This window comes from Zalophus californianus, chromosome 11 (assembly GCF_009762305.2).
Source record: "Zalophus californianus isolate mZalCal1 chromosome 11, mZalCal1.pri.v2, whole genome shotgun sequence".
Taxonomy (NCBI): Eukaryota; Metazoa; Chordata; class Mammalia; order Carnivora; family Otariidae; genus Zalophus; species Zalophus californianus.
Window position 1 is genome coordinate 107,577,440 of NC_045605.1, and position 19,596 is coordinate 107,597,035.

A 19,596-nucleotide genomic window follows, 5' to 3' on the forward strand; every position below is an offset into this window, starting at 1 on the left:
GTCCTGAGATCAGATTCTCCTTGGGTATGGAAAAGAAAGGCATGGGGTAGGGAACCTGCAAAGACAGTAAGGGGAGGATAAGAGAGTGTAGCTGCCAGTGGAATCAGAGGCTTAGGAAGCTTGCTTGACTGGCCTACTCAAGGAAGGCCAGTCTGGACATCCCTGGAGAATACTGGTTTTTAATTTAAGCTCTTAACTAAACCAATAACTCATTTCTGGACAGGAGCCAGAGTTATTAACATGTATAAATAATATATATTCACCCCTAAGGGTGTGAAAGTAATAGATTATTCACACTTGAATGGTTTTCACTGACATCAGTGTCGTCCCCCCCCCCCAAGTTTGGATTTTTCCCTTATTTCTCTTCAAGAGTCCAGGCTCCACGCACTTTTGTCTTTTTCAAGGTCTGCAGTGAGAATAATGTATATTTATGCTTGGCTATGACAGATAACAGCTTTCTAGATGACTTTGGACAAGTCACTTTACCTTTTAGGTGCTTGGTAACTTGATCAGCAAATTAAAAATCACCCAAATGGCATCTAAAGTGTTCTGGACACGGTGCTTTTAAAACTCTGCATTCAATTGTTTTGCATAGTTGGGTTGGTAAGGTAGAGGATTTGGACCAGATGTTTTTAATTTATAAACCTTAATGGTTTTTAAGGGATGAATATTAAGCTTCTTTAGTACTCAGTAAAATAGAGTTGGATAGGTCAACATTAGTATGGAGATGCTTGAACTACAAACAGATCTTTCTACGCAAAGCTTCAATTTTTAGCATTTGTCAGGCTGGTCATCCTGATGATCAAAAGCTATAGCATAGGTTACCCCCTGGCTTTTGGGCATCCTGCTTTTTCTGTTTGAGGGAGACTGGAAAGCATACTGGGTAATAAGGATAAAAGTGCTTGTTTTTAGAACTAAGGGTCCATGGTCTTAAGCTGATACTGACTGGAAATCCAAAGTACTTCTCCTTTTGGTTTCCAAAAGAAGTCTTGCATTCATTCACCCTTGTGTTAACTTAGTCAACAAATAATTGAGTGTCTACCATGTTCCAGGTGCAGTTAACATTGAGGATAGAATAGGGAAGAAGAAAAAGTTCCTGCCTTGAACAAGTATTTGATGGGGGAGGGAGGAGAAATAAATGGAATGAACAAATAGGATTTCAAGTGGTGGTAAGTATTTGGAAAAATAACATGAAGTCATGGCATGGAGTTCTAAGGTAGGGTTGGAGTAGGGGGACGTCTTTAGATGGGGTGGCCATCGAAGGACCTTGGGGAAAGAACATTCCAGTCTGAATGAACTTGGAACAAAAAAGGCCAGTGTACTGGAGCATATTTGGGGTTTGGGGTGTGTGGGGTGGAGCGTAGTGTGTGTGGGGGGGTGGGGGGGGTGTTTGTTAAAGAGATTGGGAGATTCTGGCAAGAACCAGGGTGAGTTTGAAAATTTTCAAGTTGCAGTGGGTTTTAAGAATCAGGTGATAATTTAATGTGCTTTTACTCAGTTGGATGAGCTTGCAAAATGAAACCTATTACTCCACCTTAAAGGCTTTCAGAAGGTAAATTAGATTGAGAGTGTTGGGGGCGGGAGGGGGGAGGCTGTGGTCTGCAAACTGGCATGGATTGTGATCCTGAGATTTATATTCCCAGTCCTCTCCCCTTTGGGCTTGGAGAGATTGATTCTTAGTTTATAGAGTGAGTGGATCTCATCTGCTTTGGTATTTTGGGAGAAAGTTTATCTCCAGGGCTGTTGGAGGACACAAAATTTGGAAGATCAAACTGAAAGGAGCTGAGAGAATTTCTATACCAGATGCGTTGCCCTGCAGATTGAGTGGTGACCCTCATTTGATGGCTGGCCTCCTTAAAAGGGCACACACACAGCTGACTAACATGGAGTTGATTTTCTTCATCACGGATTATAAGGCCTTTACTCAGTTTCAGTATCAAAATCCACAATGAAAACGGACCACGATGAGTGACCACCATCTGTAAATATTTTGATGTTTTTAGGTCTTTTGCTCTTCCCACCCTAGAGTAAGTCTTGACCAGATTTCCACCATTTGATTCCTGAGTCATGTCCGGTTTTAAAACTCATTTCCACAACTTTGACTCCTTTCTTTTTATGGCCCCCACCCCCCTTTCTGGGGCCGCTTTGGACGGTTGTATGTTATGTCATCTCCACTCATGATCCCTTTCCTCATAGATAACCTTTTAAGTTCTTTCATCCAGCACCTTTCCCACTCCCGCTTTTAACTCTCTTCAAAAGCTGCCTCGCAAAGGGTCATTGCTTGCTCAAAGAATACGGGATTATGTGAAGAAGCCAAAGGATGAGAAAGAAAATGTGATGAGGGAGCCGGACGCTCTGGAGAATGCTATTTTGATTGTATTTTGCTTATAGCTGGATGTGATTAGGCTCCTAAGGTCGGTTCTAGGAGTTTAAACCTACAGCTCTGGCTGATGGCGCCCAATAAAATAAAACAAAAAATTTTCGCTGCTCCAGTTTTTTCTCAGGGCGGGGTGGGGGCGTTTTCAATCTCCAAGGTCGCACAGAGAAGCCGTTTCTTCATCTTGGACCCACACCGGGAGGCTGGTTCCTCGCGGGAACTGGTCTCAGCGCCTCCTGAGTAACGCAGCCTCCAACCGGGCCAACTTCGAGGCCGTTATAACCTAATTGAAGCCGCGCCCATTAACCGTTTCCAGAATTCCTTTCACCATCTATGACAGTAGTTTTGATGCGAGGGGAGCTCCGGGACTCCTAGGGCTACAGTGTGGATTCTTGGGCAAAGGAGGAGGTTGGTTCTTCAGGTGGGGAAGCTTCGTTATTTTTCTTACCTGGCGTTTGGGTCTAACCTATCGTATAGCATCTTGGCTGCGAGGGGTTGGTGGTTGGGAGTGTAGAAGGACAAATTCGGAGAAGGCAGAATGGAGCGGGGGATACCGTCAGGATGTGCACGTGTCGGTGGCAAAACGTGGAAGCTTCACAAAATTGGCGCCACGAAGCTAAAGACCGCCACACCGGGGCCTTAGCTCGCTCCGCCTAATGGCGGGCCGCACCCCGCCGGTGAAGCCCACGTTTGTAGTTCCTCCCCCACGCCTACCTCTTGCCCAATCAGTGACTTCGGCTTCGCGAGATAGGCGTTCATTGGCATTCGCATAAAAGCTCCGGGGTTACTGACGTCTCCACCTCTTCCCGGCCTCTCAGGTAATTGGCGTTGGTGGTAACCAATCAGGAAGAGGATCTATGGGGACGCCTGCCTTTAACTTAACTGAGCAGCCAATCCGGTGGTACACTCACCTCCCCTTCTACCCAGAGTCACTGCTGCGGCCGCCGCCATTTTAGCGTTTTGTCAGAAGCGTCTGCGCCGCGAGGAAGAGCCCCTGCTGATTTCCGTGCGGGTGAGAGACTCCAAGCCCCTCCGCTGTCTTTTTTTTTTTTTCCCCTGTTAAATCTTACCTCACTCCTTTGGGCTGCAGGGGTATCGTAGTGGGGTCTTGGCCTGCGCACCCGTCTCTGAGAGCCGACCTCGGTGCTGGGCATTGCGCGGTAAGCCTGAAGCAGCCCTTCCCCCACGACCTCCCCCGAGAATACCCTGCTTTCTCCCCACCTTGCCTTCTGCCCGACTTGGCTCGGTTTCCTGCCCTGAGGTTTCCATATAGATAACCGCATTTTCCTTAGACTCAGGAAATTGAAACCCTTTTCGAGAATTTCTTGGGCCCTGTGACATTGTTGTCTGGCTGATGAGTCTAAAGCCCCCTTCTCTGGCCACGCATTTCCCCATTCTGCAGGAGCTCGTTAGGATGGCACCTCGGGAGAGGCGTTCCCCAGTCCTGCACTTCCTGTACTCTCCTCATGCCTTGCTCTCTGGCCCGGGTCGCCGGTTGACTTCTTCCAAAGGAAACCCGAAAACGTAGCTGTTAAAAGGCCCAGTTTTCCGGAAATGGTGACCACTCGCTCGGTTGCGAGAGGAAGAACTAATTCATAATTTCAGTAGTCAGTTCAGCTAGCCAGTAGACTTTCGTTTTCTGACCTCACAGTGGATAGAAAAGCCCAGTACCTCTAGCCCTGCATGTATTGCCCTCATTTTCATATCCATTTTGGTTAGAAGCTTCCAGCTCTTTTCAAATCCTTTGTCTACTAAGGACCTTTCTATTACAGACATTTTCTCATTCTTACGGGTTTGTACTGTAGCAGGCCTCCATATTCCCACTTTCCTTTGATTGTTCTGTGGAGGTGGGCATGTAAGAGAAAGGGAAAACTGGAAATATTTCCTAGAGTTTTTGTTTTTAATTGACGCGAGCCTTAGGTCTTTTGTTAGAAATTTTGTTTCTTCCCATGCAGGCTGTGTCGAGATGGTGAAGCTGTTCATTGGAAACCTGCCCCGGGAGGCCACAGAGCAGGAGATCCGCTCACTCTTTGAGCAGTATGGGAAGGTGCTGGAATGTGACATCATTAAGAACTACGGCTTTGTGCACATAGAGGACAAGACGGCGGCTGAGGATGCCATACGCAACCTGCACCACTACAAGCTGCACGGGGTGAACATCAACGTGGAAGCCAGCAAGAATAAGAGCAAAACCTCCACAAAGTTGCATGTGGGCAATATCAGCCCCACCTGTACCAACAAAGAGCTTCGGGCCAAGTTTGAGGAGTATGGTCCAGTCATCGAATGTGACATCGTGAAAGATTATGCCTTCGTACACATGGAGCGGGCAGAGGATGCAGTGGAGGCCATCAGGGGCCTTGACAACACAGAGTTTCAAGGTGAACCACCCTCTTTGGGAAGAGGGCTGAACAGAGGCTGTATGCAGAAAATAGGTTGGATAAGTAAAGGGAGGGGTTTGGGGTAGAGATACAGCTGTTGGTGTTGATGGTGAAGCATTATGGGTGATGGAGTTAAAATGGAGAATACATGGGATTTAGAGGCTTTACCTTAGTTAGATCAGTGTCTACCACATGGCTTTAGTTTGGAACTCCTAAGACTTTTATGCCTGTTAGCACAGAAATCCTTTCCTTTGATATCCCCAATTATCTTGTCTTTTTAATTTTTTTCCCTTTTCTTGGTAGAGCATATATCATTGGTTCACTCTGAATTTATTGCCTCAGCCCAGTATCAGCATTATACCTCATTTTACGTAAAAAGAATCTGGCAAGAGCATCCTAAGCAACATTTTGGGGAGCAGAATCCCCGTTAAACCACCCCCCCATCCCAACTCATCATTTCCCATTAAAGATAAGTAATCATTAAATAACTAGTTTTTAGATGACTGGTGTCTTTAAAGGGCTATCGTTCTTGTTGGTTTTCTGTTAATGCTTTTACCAAGAGATTCTGTTTGTGGAGGATGAGGCCCCTCCAGAATAAAAGCCTGATTTTTAGAAGTTTCTGAGGAGGAGATATTGGGGTTTGGGGGGCAATAATGGCAATGCTTTTTCACTGTACTGGAGGGTGGACTCTTAACATCCTTGGTGAATAGAGCATTTAGATGGGGGTTAACCTTAGAGCATTGGCTAGATTGTTAGTGTGCCTGGAGGGCAGCGTGAGTAATGGTATGGATTGTCCCTTTATATGGAAGGTTTTATCTTTTCTTGGTTTAAAATCTGAGCTCCTATGGCTAGAGTGGCAGTCGGGAAGGGTGAGTGTGGGTTACCACGTGGTGAGTTGCTGACTCTTCTCCCACCCCTCCACCCCTCCCTTTTGTGTCCCCAGTATCAAAAAAGAGCCTTTTCCCTTTGGTTGTAACTACTTCCAAGTTAACGGGATACTCCCTCAACTCCTTGTATGTTTTTAAAGTATATTCCAACCTTTTTAGCCCAGATAAGGTAGTTACGGCTTCCTTTCCTGAGTACTCCTTTTGTTAAGAGTCATTGCTGCTGTTTTGGGTGTTTATTTCCCTTAAATTGGACCTTTCTTAGAGCTGGAGGTCCGATCATCATTCCCCCAAGTAATGGGTGCACTGTGTCGTGGGTATTGCTGTGCATTATTAAAGAAAAGTGTCCCTGGTCTCTCAGGTCTAGTTTGTTTTTCTTTTTTAATTGGTAAGTTGAGAATTATTTGCTGTCAACTTAATTGGGGTCAAGGCTGCTTTTGTGGAGGGTTTGTGATATGATACCTAATTTTTGGACACTTTTCTTCACTTAACCCAGTTATAGAATGGGAGGCTGTGTCTGCTTGTAGTAGTTACATGTGTAAGGGGAGGCCAGTGTGTACTGATACAGGACAACTTGTCCTTATGGCATAACTCTTAGCATATGAACTGAAGGCCCTCTGGTGCTACCTGTGCTTATTTATATTTTCACTGCTTTTCTTAATATTAGTTATTTTCCTTAGTACTGTTCAGTAGAGTTCTTTGCGTACAAGGAGTAGCAGTGTTGATGAAGGTGGTCTTTTAACCCTTTTAGTGTTTCAGTGTTGGGTGTATTCTCTCTTGTTTGCTCATTTAAGAGACATCAATTGTAGATATTTTTAAAGACTTACTTTCTTTTTCTGGCTTTGGAATTGACACATCCTTAGATCAGGGCGTTAGTTAATGACCTTTATGTCATGAATGTGCAAGGTTAGTTCCTTGGTTGCTCTTGTTTTCTTAGGTGCCAGAATGGCCCCATGGGCAAATGCCAGAGGGACATAGGTGAGCACTTTAAAACAGTTAAGTACTTAATTGCTTATCTTAGCTCCTAACTTGCAGTCTATCTACACTGTAATGTTTACAGCAGGATTTTTTGGGGTAGTTTGATCCTTCCACCTCCTTTTCCCTTTTCCAGCTTCCCAGGACTTTAATTTTGCATGTGAAATTGTCTGTTTACCAATTTCTGTATTGTTAAGGTGAGTAGAAGACCTGTCTGTTGACTCTTCCTTGCTTCTAACCGTTCACTTCTCATATCTGCATGTTTGGGTACATCATAGCCAATTGCATTGGAAGTTTTTGGTGGAATTTTGCTTACCAATAAATTGGTAGATCACGTTAGCTGGAAACTTTCTGTGAAAAGATTTAACCCTTAAACTTCTTAAAAAGTTTCTTTTGTTAAGTTTTCCAGAAGTAATATTCTTTATTTCCAGAATATAAATTGTAATTTTCATCAAAAGATAGTATTATTGTGTATTCTTAGAATCTCTCTGATCCCTAGTTTAAGTAGAAAAAGTATTTTAATCTTGTAAAAATGAACTCTTTGATCCGTTATATTACTGGTTATTCTCCATTTTTCTCACCTACTTTCCCCTTTTTCTTCCATGTTTTTCAAAATCTTTTTAAAAATTCAGGCATCTTGTGAATTGTCTGTCCTGTTTCCTTAGGTCACTAAAGTTTAGCTATCAGATTTTAAAGAATCTTCGGTGGAATGACTGTCAGAACCAGCAATTTAAAGGATTCCGTTAAGGGGGAAGACAGTCCTTCAGTGTGTATTTATTGTCCCTTTCCCCCCAATTCATAAGTGTTTTCCCAGAAATCTTGAAACTTGCCTATCACGTTCAGCCACTGATCATGTTTGGGTCATATTCTCTATCGGTGGTAACTTTAGGGTCTTACTCTCTGATTTTTGGGGTGGGGAGCTAGGGGACTAGCCTTTGCATTGTGCTGCTTAATGAAATCAGTCTTGGTAGTGAAGATGGGAAATGTCAGAATCTTGTGGAGGAGTGTTACTGTAGTTTCTTTTGACAGTAGGCTATTGTTCAGGGTAGTTTTTGTCTACAGTTACTTGGCAAAGGATGAAAGTGCTTTTTTTTGGGCACAAGCATTAAACTGGTGTTAGAGCTGAAACATTTCTTCATCTAATTGATCTTTGCCTGAAATCAGGTCATTATATTGAATTTATATAGTGGACTCTTTTTTTTGTTTTTGTTTTGTTTAACTCTTTTGGCAACGAATCCTGCATTAGAGTTGTCTAGGTAAAGCCATTGCTATGACCGGTGTCTGGGGTAGGGGCGCGGGCTATGACTAAGAGTGATAGCAACCCTTCTTGCGTCTGTTTCTTCAAGGCAAACGAATGCACGTGCAGTTGTCCACCAGCCGGCTTAGGACTGCGCCCGGGATGGGAGACCAGAGCGGCTGCTATCGGTGCGGGAAAGAGGGGCACTGGTCCAAAGAGTGTCCGATAGATCGTTCGGGCCGAGTGGCAGACTTTACCGAGCAATATAATGAGCAATATGGAGCAGTGCGTACACCTTACACCATGAGCTATGGGGATTCGTTGTATTACAACAACGCGTACGGAGCGCTCGATGCCTACTACAAGCGCTGCCGTGCTGCCCGGTCCTATGAGGCAGTGGCGGCTGCAGCTGCCTCTGCGTATAATTACGCAGAGCAGACCCTGTCCCAGCTGCCACAAGTCCAGAACACAGCCATGGCCAGTCACCTCACCTCCACCTCTCTTGATCCCTACGATAGACACCTGTTGCCGACCTCAGGAGCTGCTGCTGCTACAGCTGCTGCTGCTGCAGCAGCCGCTGCTGCTGTTACTGCAGCTTCCACTTCATATTACGGGCGGGATCGGAGCCCCCTGCGTCGCGCTACAGCCCCAGTCCCCACTGTTGGAGAGGGCTACGGTTACGGGCATGAGAGTGAGTTGTCCCAAGCTTCGGCGGCCGCGCGGAATTCCCTGTACGACATGGCCCGGTATGAGCGGGAGCAGTATGCGGATCGGGCGCGGTATTCAGCCTTTTAAGGCTTGAGGTGAGAGCGGTGGGGTGTCCCCTGTTCTGGTTTTGCCATTCCTCCTGCAGCCTAAAGGCTCCACTTAGGCTGCCCTGCTTGCTTGCTTTTGCTGGGTTAGGGTAAGGTTACTAGCATGGTTCAGAGGCTAGGGAGAAGTCCTTAACTACCTAACTTTTTGAAATAAATAAATAAACATCCTTAGCCCTCATGGCTATTTTTCCAGGGCTCCTAGTAGTGGGAGTCAGTGTGATGCTATTTGTGCCTGGAAAAACAAAGAATGGTGTGATGAATCTTGGGTCACACCTCTGTGCTGTAATTGAACTGAACCTGGGACCCATATATTCAGACTGAGGTGTGCCGTTTCTCAGAGCCTTTGTTGAAATTCCTAGGTGTGCAACATTATTAAGGTTTGCAAGTTTCCTGTTCTGTTTCGTGCTATGTGAAAGGTCGGATATGACCTATAGTAATACAAAATTGATAACTAGTTACCTAGTCATCACTGCTCGGGTCCCAGTTACTATGAAGACTACCCAGGTGGCATCATCTTAATCTTGAAGCAGCATTTTTCTGACATTCCTGAACGGTTCACTCCCTATGAGCTTTACAGAAAAAACTTCTTTGATGGTAAGTTGGGGCAGAGAGCAGAAAAGGTAGCTTAATTTTTATAAAGCTTTCAACAAGGAGTCTGGGGCATAGACTCAAATCCAACTTCTCCACTCAGCTCAGATTCATTCCCTGAATAGAGTGCCCACTCCATTGCTCTATCTTTGAATCTGTCCTATAAGAGCCTATTTACTTCGTTCATTTTTTTTTTTTTTTTTTTTTAAAAACAGTCCCACAGTTGGACATCTCTACTCCACTTCTTCAAGGTATATACTAATACAAATCTGCATGAACACCAGGGTTGGGAGCTTTGCCTTAAGCAGATCACTCCCTTCATCTTCCCACTAGTTATGGGCATTTAATACTCTTGAACTACCAGCTCTACCTTGAGTCCTCTGGCTTTTTCCTCTGCTATACATTTTGAGCCTCATGATCCATTTGGCTCTACTTGAGTATATTCTTTCTGATGCTTGCCAGCTTTGGGCTCTAGGTGTTTGAGATTGCTGTTGTATTAAAGGGTGGTTCTCAACACCCTTTGTTTTGGGTACCCCCTAGTGTATCCCAGACATTACCTTCAGTCCGTAATTTTGTAATGACAGGCTGAGTGATATTCTCTCATCTTTCAGTTAAGGCAGAAGATATATGACTTACCTAGGATTATTGGATAAGAAATCACTGATAGGGCTGGAAAAGAAAGAATGACTTAATAGGTAGCTTACACATGCCCTCCACTACATTCTTTTAGTTTCTTCACTAGGCAGAATTGGATGCCCTCAGGTCTTAAAGTTTGTTCAGTTGATGCTACTTTTGCCTAGACCTTGAATGATTTTTAATTTGGAGGTTGGTAGTAAACCCAGATTCAAACGTACTTTTGACTTTTACCCCAGAGAGCTAATTGAAACCTTTCTTTTTTTCCTGCCCTCTAGTGATAATTTGTGATGTGGACATGACCTTTTCTGAGGAATGCTAATGTTAACATCAAGAGAAACGCACTGTCTTTGCTTACTGTCATGAAAAAGTATTTGCTATTTAATTTAGAGAAAGGCCCCAGCCTGGGATTGCTTGACCTTCCCAGTTACTCTCTGGGCATCAAGCTCTTTTCACTTTTAGAGGTTATTGTGGTACTGGGTATGGGTACAAGTAAACTTAAAAGGAGTGTCAAGTTATCAGACTTGATAAAGATGTTCTTTGAAGTTTTAAGTAGGAAAGCCCTTTTGAGCTTTGCTGTAAAGCCCCTGTATTGTGCTCTCTTTCAGGTGGGATGTGTGTGGGCTGAAATTCCGAGCTGCGGTTGTGCATGAGAATACACCCTTCGTGGTACCCCATCTCCGGGACGTTCTCGGCTCTGTACGTTCAGTCCCTCAGGAACCGTGGACCTTAATTTACCTTGCTAAGTTCAGACCACCTCTTCCTTTCCTCCTTCCTGCCCATTTTCCCGTTCTTCCTGTTCTTCAGTACTTCTGTAGTTTCCCATTTATGTTCTATTCTCCCAGCAGGCCTCATTGTGTGCAGAAACTGTGGTGGGGGTTGTGCTGTCTCCCCGCCTCCTGCTTCCAGTGGGTGTTGGACTTGGGAATGACCTTGATGAGAGTGTCACTGTTCCTGAGTCTTTTTGGCCCAAAGGCTTGTGGCGGGTAGACACATAGAGTTGGATAACTTTTTTTTTTCCGTGAAATAAATGGTTTTTCAACTTAGGGTATGTGTGCTTTGAGAGAGTTCTTGCTTGGGCTTGTGTCTGGATTCTTTTATTCTGGAAGAGAAGGGGAGGGTATAAAGTTTGACATTGAGCTCTGGGTGAACATCATTGCAGTTACTTTATTGTAGGTAGGACTTACAGGTGCCAAAGGAAAAAGAGGTCGTGTGCAGAAGAACCCTGGCAGGTAGCCTTATTCCAGTAAAGACTTCTTCCCACTAGTCCACCTTTGTAATAAAACCAACTACTTAATAGTAGTTTTGAGATACACGTCTTTCCCTGCTTGCAAAGCAGTCATCATGTGCCTCTTACTACCATTCTAACCACCCAGTCAGTCAGTACATCTAGCCTGATTTATTGCCAAGATAAGAGTTCTAGGAAAAGGAAGAGTTTGAAGGAATAGGTCAGCTTTCATTTTTCATGCCATATGGAAAAATAAAGTTGTGGTTCTGTCAGCATTCTGCTGCTTCTCTAGGCCAGTAAGTAACATTTTTTTGATGCCTTTCACCATCTGTTTTTATAGCTCTGCCAAAATCCAAAGAATACCTGAATGGTACCACTAGCACCTCATTAACTTGTACTTCACAGAAAAAGGACCCAACAGTGAGCTTCAGAGTATTTAATAATGTGCCTGGGGATGAGTGCAAGAACGAGCCACTGCCTCTTAGTTCCATGCTTCTATCAAAACAGAATGTCTTCCAGATTTTTTTTCTTGTCTGTACCTTGGTTCCAGTTTTAACATTATAAATAGTAAGGCTTCATGTAGGGTATTTTCTAGAACCATTCATTCAATAAATATTGAGCACCTACTGTATGCCTTTAGGAAAGGTGGGTTGTGATGGGAGTTGAAAAGGATCTGGTCATTAGTTGGGTGATTCCTCAATTTTTCTACTTAAGGCTTCTACCTGACTGGTTCTGATTCATAGATGGCCAAGATGGAAATAACTCTGTATGTATATAACTTGTAACTTACTGAATGTTTGCTCTCTATGAAACCCCGTGATTGGTCATTTATGTGTTCTCTCATTTAACACTCCCAGCGACCATTTTTCTGAATATTACGTTTTACTCCTCTAATCCTCAAAATATAAATAATTGCTGAACACAAGCTGTCTATGATTGGGGGGGTCTAGTGATTAAGATAACGGTTCCAGGAAAACTTGGTGGAGTTAAGGGGATTAAGGTTGAAAAGAGTTATTAGCTTCTACAGATAAGAAGTGGTCAATAACGGGAAGATTATGAGTAAAGTCTATAGTTACTTTACTTGCATTTGTCTCTTTTATCTTCCTTGGCTGGGTCTGCCATTCCCACTTCTTGGAGGGTGGTGCCTACTTTGATTCCCTTTTTTCTGAAAAGCTGGACCCATCACTCTTCGGCACTTTCATTGGTACACTCCTTGGTCTGATAGGTGGAATTCGCAAGTTTCAGAAGGTGGAGATTAACAGTATTCATTGCTTCAACAAATAATTTGAGTGATATTTTGCAAAGTATTGTTGTAGATGCTGGCTATAGTTTGGAGCTTATGGTGTAAGGGGGGGACAAAATGTCAAATAAGGAATTTTACTTAGATGTGAGTAGTGGGAGAAAGTTTTTCTGTGGTAATGGCATGTCATAGATTAGATATGGAGGTAATATATTTTTGCTCTATAAAACAGTGTCTGGTTAAAATTTTAAAGGGAGTCGTTCTTTTTCCTTTGAGAGCATGGTCTCCCTGTAACAGACAACCTAAGAGCAGTTTTTCATGACTGTCAAAATCTGGGCTGGTTTAATGCTTCATTCCTGCTGTGCTCTGTGATTACTGTTAAAAGGCAAAACACAATTAAGCACAGTGGAAATGAATTCTAAAACTTAATGTTGGGGAAATATCAACAAGTCCAATTTAAATAAAGTTTTTTTAAATTAGTGTTTAAGCTTCCAGTCAGGTGTACCTCTGAGTTGAGGCTACGTAGTCTGCTCTGTGTAATAGACAAAATTATACTATCACTTAGCTCAGGAGTCCTACAGTAGTTTAAGAGTAATGCTTTCATCCATGGATTTTCTGTAGCCTTCCACCATTCCTTCTGTTGAGTAAAGTGTGCTTAGCATCCACCTGAGAGCTGGCTTTGTAGTTCATGAAATACTTAACTGGTCACCTACTTTGTGTAAATACACTTGTGGAGACTACAAAGTAGCTGTCCTCACCTTGCCTCTGCAAGTAGCTTTCTGTCTAGGTCTTGGGTGTGCAGATAATTGTATCACTGGAAGTCAGGTGGGGATGGGAATGGTCACACTATTCTGTAGCGTTGGCATCTGGCCCAGATATGACCCATCTGATTCTGGATGGGTCCTAGGACTTAGGAGAGCTGTTTTCAGGGTGATACTGGGGTTTGATTTGGTGTTAGGCCTTAGCTTTGACGTAAAAGAGTCTTCCAGGCATCAAAATTGGGGTTGACTTGGGTGAATGCCAAATTAAACCAGGCTCCTTAGCCCAGAGCTACCTCAGCACTAAACTAGACTGTTAGGGGGATAGAATCCTGAGAGAGGTAGAGCATTAGCATTGTGTTCTTTTTTTTCCCTTAGATTTTATTTGACAGAAAAAGTACAAGCAGGGGGAGCAGCAGAGAGAGGGAGAAGCAGGCTCCCCGCTGAGCAGGAAGTCTGATGTAGGGCTTGATCTCAGGACCCTGGGATCATCATCCGAGCTGAAAGCAGACCCTTAACCAGCTGAGCCACCTAGGCGCCCCACCATGCTGGTATTAAGTGCTGTTGCAAACTACTGGAGTAAAGTTTGCTCAGTACTGCTGTTTTCCATGTGGTCTCATGCTGAGGCAAAAAAGAATTCCCAGAATAATGACAGTGGGAAGTCCCGGGAGTCCTTTGCTTTGAGCTTGGAGAACAGTATAGTCTTGCTTGAAGCAGGGCAAAGTAGAGTTACAGAAGGGAATTCCAAGACAGAATTTAAAAGTTCCTGGATTTTAATATTTTGAGGAAATTTTTGGTTCATTTGAAGAGTGTAGAGCTTGCATTACTGATAAGTACATAGAAAATAAATGAAAAAACAAGTGTTTTACCAAAACTTGTAAAATAGAATTATGGGTCTCAACCTAGTCATCACGGCAGCACTGTTCATCAAATAATTGTCAGCTAACTAAATTGGGAGAACGGGGAAGTGTGGATGGGTGAGTTATGAGATGTGTAAGAGCAAAACTCATTCAATAATAGAAATTAACATAATTTTAAAAAGTAAATGGAGAATAATGACAATTTTATTGAGTCCCATAAAGGTAAGAACAGCTAAAAAATTGTTTCTGGGGAGGATGAAGCAAGAGACTTGAAAACCTTGTACTCTTTGTTAAACCATGTTTATGGATTACTATGATAAAAGTAAATTTTTGTCATGCTAACAGTTCTTTTCTCTTAAGCCTGAGGTGATGGCTAAACACTCCATGAACCTTTTCAACTGACAGGAGCAGGGACTTGTATTACTTTATTGACAAGTAAATAGCATTTCTGAGATAACGGGGCAGGGATGGTGCTAGCAGTCTATCACAGAGATAAGACACCAAAGAAGGAAGTGCTTTAGCTAGTGGCAAGTAAACCTTAAAAACTGAATTGAGCATTTTATTACTGCTCCTGTTTTGTCTAACTTCTCAAGGCCAACAGAGGGAAATGGTACTTTTTTTCTTTGTCCACCAGGGCTGGTTCTTCCTTTAAGGGCTGAGCCTGCTGGTTTCATTCAGTACCTCTATCCAACAAACTGAGTTGTTCCTACTCCACCTATGCAATAAGATGGGACCTCTCTCAATTTCACTATGTAAGAAGTGTTAAAACCAGCTGTGAGGGTCTGGACCTTCCTTAGTATAGACTAGAACTTCCAGTCTTACGTATATCATCCACGCTTTTGCAAAAGGAGGAAGGTAGTTTTTATCCACTGGCTTGAGCTGGTGTAGGACCCTTCGGATTTATTTATAGACTTGAAATGGTTTGAAGAACAGGCTTGAGTAGTGAACAAAGAAGTTTTTCCTGGAAAGCCTGGAAGCTAAGGTGCCAAAAAACGTTTCCTATAGAGTTTGACCATGGTGCCATCTATAAAAATGCAGAAGACCTGGCAAAGATGGGGAACCAGATTTTGAATATATGCTTCAATTTAAAAGAAAAAAGCTTTATGGAATGAAATGAACTTCATATGAAGTTAGAGGATTACATATTTAATCAGTTCTTACATTTTCCTCACGTTTTTTAGTATCTCTGAAATTTGAGTGTATTTTGATATCCATCGTTTAATTAGCAGTGCCTTGGTTTTAGTGGTATGTAAAATAATGATGCACCTTAAAAATCGACATTTTGTATTAAATGAAATATGGTTATGTTGCATGAGTGCAAGTGTATCTGTAAGCTGTATTCATAGAGGTGGAATGGCATTTTACATTTTGGTACATGTGAGATTCTCCTCAGAAGCTATACAACTTAGGGGCGCCTGGGTGGCTCAGTCCATTAGGCATCTGACTCTTGGTTTCGGCTCAGGTTATGATCTCAAGGTCGTGGGATCGAGCTCGGCATTGGACTCCATGCTCTGCTCGAAGATTCTCTCCTCTCCCCTTTAGTCCCTCCTCCCCTCTCTAAGTAAAACCGGGCTCCCTGCTTGGTGGGAAGGGAAGCCTGCTTCTCCCTCTCCTACTCCCCTGCTTGTGTTCTCTGTCAAGTAAATAAAATTCTAAAAAAAAAACTCTTTACCAAAAAAAAGTTATTACAGTTTATATTCCCACCAGCAAGGTAATGACAATGTTTCTTAAACTCTAATCTCTAGTGCATTGTTGATCTTTTCCAACTTAATAGATGCTGTTTTTTTAAATTTATTTTTTTTTAAAGATTTTATTTATTTGATAGCACAAGCAGGGGGAGCAGCGGAGGGAGAGGGAGAAGCAGACTCCCCGCGAAGCAGGGAGCCTGATGCGGGGCTCGATCCCAGGACCCTGGGGTCACGACCCAAGCCGAAGGCAGATGCTTAACCGACTGAGCCACCCAGGCGCCCTGCTAACTTTTTATGAGTGCGGTAGATCGTCTATATTTTTAACAACCATTTGTATTTCTTTTTTGTCTTCATATCCTTAGTCCTTAACCTTTTTAAAAGCACGGTATTGGTTTTATTAATTTGTGGAAGCAATACATAAGTTTAGGAACCTAACTTTGTGATCTGAGTTGCTAGTGTTTTTTTTCCAGTTTGTCACTTCATGATGTTTTTGTCTTGTAGAAAAATTAAATGTGTAGTAGTTGAATTTCCAGCCTTTTCTTAGGATTTGAGGTTTTTGCATTATGCTTGGGATTTCTGCATTTGAAAAAGTAAGAAAATTCTTAACTTTTTTTCCTGGTACTTTTATGGTTTCGTTTTTTAAGTTTAGAATTTTAATCTTTGCATTTATTTGTATAAAGTGTGATGTAGATCTCTAACCTTTTTTTCTGGATGGCCGCTCAGTTGGGGAACAAATTGAAACAAATCTCAAGCAGTGGAACGAAGGGATGAAAATAATGCTATTTAGAACATCATATCTCCTTTTCTGATTGTAAGAAGGAAGAAATTTTAGCACCCTTTTTGACGAAAGACTGGAATGAACAGGACATGGCTGCCTCCTACCTTCTCTGACAAACCCTGCTTATCCAGGGAGGAACCACTGCCTTAGACGAATTATTAAATCATAGCCTCTAGAGGTTGGCCTGGCACCAAAATCAACCCTTGTGAATCTGTACCTAGAGTGCTTAAAATAAAGTACTTAGGCTTTACTTTATGGAGTGTTAATCAGATTTGTTGGGGTTGGCATGCCTGTCTGTAGGATTCAGCCTACAGAACTTGATGAAGAACTGGTGGTGCTCCCCAATCCGTTTGTGGCAATGCCCAGGACTTCCCTATCAGGATTGGGCCTACAGGGACCCATCTTGGCTCTTAGTCAAGATGGATGAGACTGATTTTTCTCTCCTCACCTGTTTCTTCTCTATGTTATAACACTGTTTCTAGCTCTGGTGGAAAGCATGCATACCAACTTGGGGGCAGACACGTAAGTTTTAACCCCTTAACTTTTGAAATTTTCTTTGGCAAATTACACTCATTGGCAATCTAAGACAAAACTTACTTGCTTATATTTAGTGAAAGGGCTCATTTTACTTGATTTGGCTGCTCCTGTTCCATCTGTGCATTGGCCTATTTGGTCTGTTCTTACATTCGCTCTCTTAGGAGTTATTCTTTACCCAGGTCTTACGGCCCTTTCCTTGAAGTAGGCCTTTTACAATATGTAAGTTATCTGACTGCAAAATATATCTTAGACTTGGCCCAAGTTTTTGCGTCATTATGTTGGCCTGAGTGGAGATTTTAATCTCCCAGGTTTTCAACTTAAGTGGTAGACTTGCTGAACCTTTACCCAAGTGGCTTTTCCATACTGGTTGTAGGTCAAGTTATAGATCATAGTGCTATATTAGCAAATGTCTTAATTTCTTGGGTGTCTAGAGCCATGGGTTTTTTGTTTTGTTTTTATTTTCCCTTCTTGGCATCTAGTTCTTGTACATTCTTAAGCTACAGCAGAAACAGCCCCCCTCCCTTCCTGATTTCACTAAACTAAACTATTTGACAGACTACATGGCATGATCTATTATGTAGACCAGCATTCCTATTGGTGGGTGGTTTTTCATCAGAAACTAATTTCTTATGTAGTTCATATAACTGGATTTAGAAAGTTATGTTAGAACCATAATGATGGGCTTTTATCAAACTGAATAATGGAAATGGTAGCTGGACATCATCAAAAATCAAGTTAGTCATAAAAATGTTTCTTGAAACAAATTTCCTTTAGGTTTTAGTGTTGGGTATCTTTTAAGATAGGAAGTGGGTAAATCTGGCATTATTTTCCCCCTTCACCAATGGGTAAATCACATCAGTGGTGCACCAACTGATACGGAAGGGTGTCTTGGGGGTTTTTTTGGTTTGGAAACAGTCCTTCCAAAACGTCAGCCTCTTAATTTTTTAAAGTTTACTTCCTGTTGTTATGTCAGCCATCTTGTGTCTTTCCAGATTGCTTTCTTCAATATTTCAACCCTTAGATCCCATTGGAACTTCTAATTCATTGGTCCAACTTTTCATTTTCCTCACCCTCTTATATTCTCACTTCCGTACCCAACTTGAAATACATGCCAGTCGTTATCATTTCTTTGCTTACATCCTTTTCCTTGCAAGCCCTGGGGCTACCCAGTCCCCCAGCTTCGTCATACATACTTGGCAGAACCACATCCCAGATTAAATGCAGTTCATCTGTTCACAGTCACTTGATTGATGAGGCTGAAGGTGATGGAGAAAAACAGTCTCAGTGACTGGTCTCACTTGGAAGAATGTTCACAAACCTTGTCTTGTGTAGACCCGTGGTTCTGCCAGGCAATCAGGAGCACAGGTCCCTAGTCCGTTCTTGGTCTCTTTCACGTCCTCTCTTAGGCTTACTCAGCTACTGGCCTACTTTACTGAGAAAATAAGCAATCGGAAGGGAATTTTAGTCTTCTCATCACAGTTGGGCCCCTCCAGCATCTTCAGCCACATCACATCACATTCCCTCTGGTTAGCTTGCTGCCAGTGCCCCCACTTAATACCTTAGGGCCCAACTCGCTGCTGCTGTTCTTTCCCTCCCCTATCATCCAGTTTTCCTCTTTACTGGGTCAGTCTTACTAGCATTACAAATAGTGTTATTCCCATTAAAAACATTTCTTGACTATTTTCTCTTGCTTGTTACCACCACTTCGTTTCTTCACTCCTTTTTGTAGCAAAACTCCTCAAAAGCATTTTCTATGGTTTTGTCTCTAATCATTGCCTTCCATTTTCTCTTAAACCCTCTTTATTTTTTAAAGATTTTATTTATTTGAGATGGAGAAGGAAGCTCCCCCCAGAATCATGACCTGAGCCAAAGGCAAATGCTCCCGACTGAACCACCAAGGCACCCACTCTTAAACCCTCTTTATTTCTTACTTTATTTTTTTTTAAAGATTTTATTTGTCAGAGAGCGAGCACAAGCAGGGGGAGCGGCAGGTAGAGGGAGAAGCAGACTCCCCGCTGAGCAGGGGCCGGATGCGGGACTTGATCGTAGGACCCTGGGATCATGACCTGAGCTGAAGGCAGGTGCTTAACTGGCTGAGCCACCCAGGCATCCCCTTAAACCCTCTTTAATCAGACTTTCACCCTTACCATTCCACAGGAACACTGCTTGTGATTTTATGTTGCTAAGTCATGTGGTCACTTTTTTTTTTTTTAACTGAAAAGATCGAGGCTTACTTCTTGCTCATGACTCAAGGAAACAGTGAACATAGGAAATTGTGTGTTAGGAAATAGCTTTGTATTAATTTTTTCTTTTTAAAGATTTATTTATTTGACAGCGAGAGACGGAACACAAGTAGGGGTAGGGGGCGCAGTGGGAGAGGGAGAAGCAGGCTTCCTGTGAGCAGGGAGCTCCATGCAGTGCTCCATCCCAGAGTCCTGGGATCATGACCTGAGCTGAAGGCAGATGCTTAACGACTGAGCCACCCACGCGCCCCAGGAAATAGCTTTGTATTAAACAGGGAAGAGTTGAGTATGGAGTGTTAGAGTGAGAGCAGTGTATGTGTGCAGATTATAGTGATAAATCGGGGGCCAAGCCTCACTGAGAAACTGAGATTTGAGCA

At 42.9% G+C, this 19,596-nt stretch overlaps 1 protein-coding gene across 12 annotated transcripts in view; it reads left to right on the forward strand.

Annotated features, from left to right (window-relative positions):
* Nucleotides 1-16,940, forward strand: part of LOC113914421 (RNA-binding protein 14) — a 29,471-nt gene extending 12,531 nt beyond the window's left edge. For 3 of the 12 annotated variants that reach the window (XM_027579619.1, XM_027579630.1, XM_027579632.1), the window contains one exon: nt 3,196-3,384. In XM_027579619.1, coding sequence (XP_027435420.1) covers nt 3,196-3,199 — 4 coding nt within the window. In that variant the 3' untranslated portion in view covers nt 3,200-3,384. The other 9 variants (XM_027579622.1, XM_027579624.1, XM_027579623.1 and 6 more) reach the window with 9 other exon arrangements.
* Nucleotides 16,941-19,596: the final 2,656 nt, after the last annotated feature.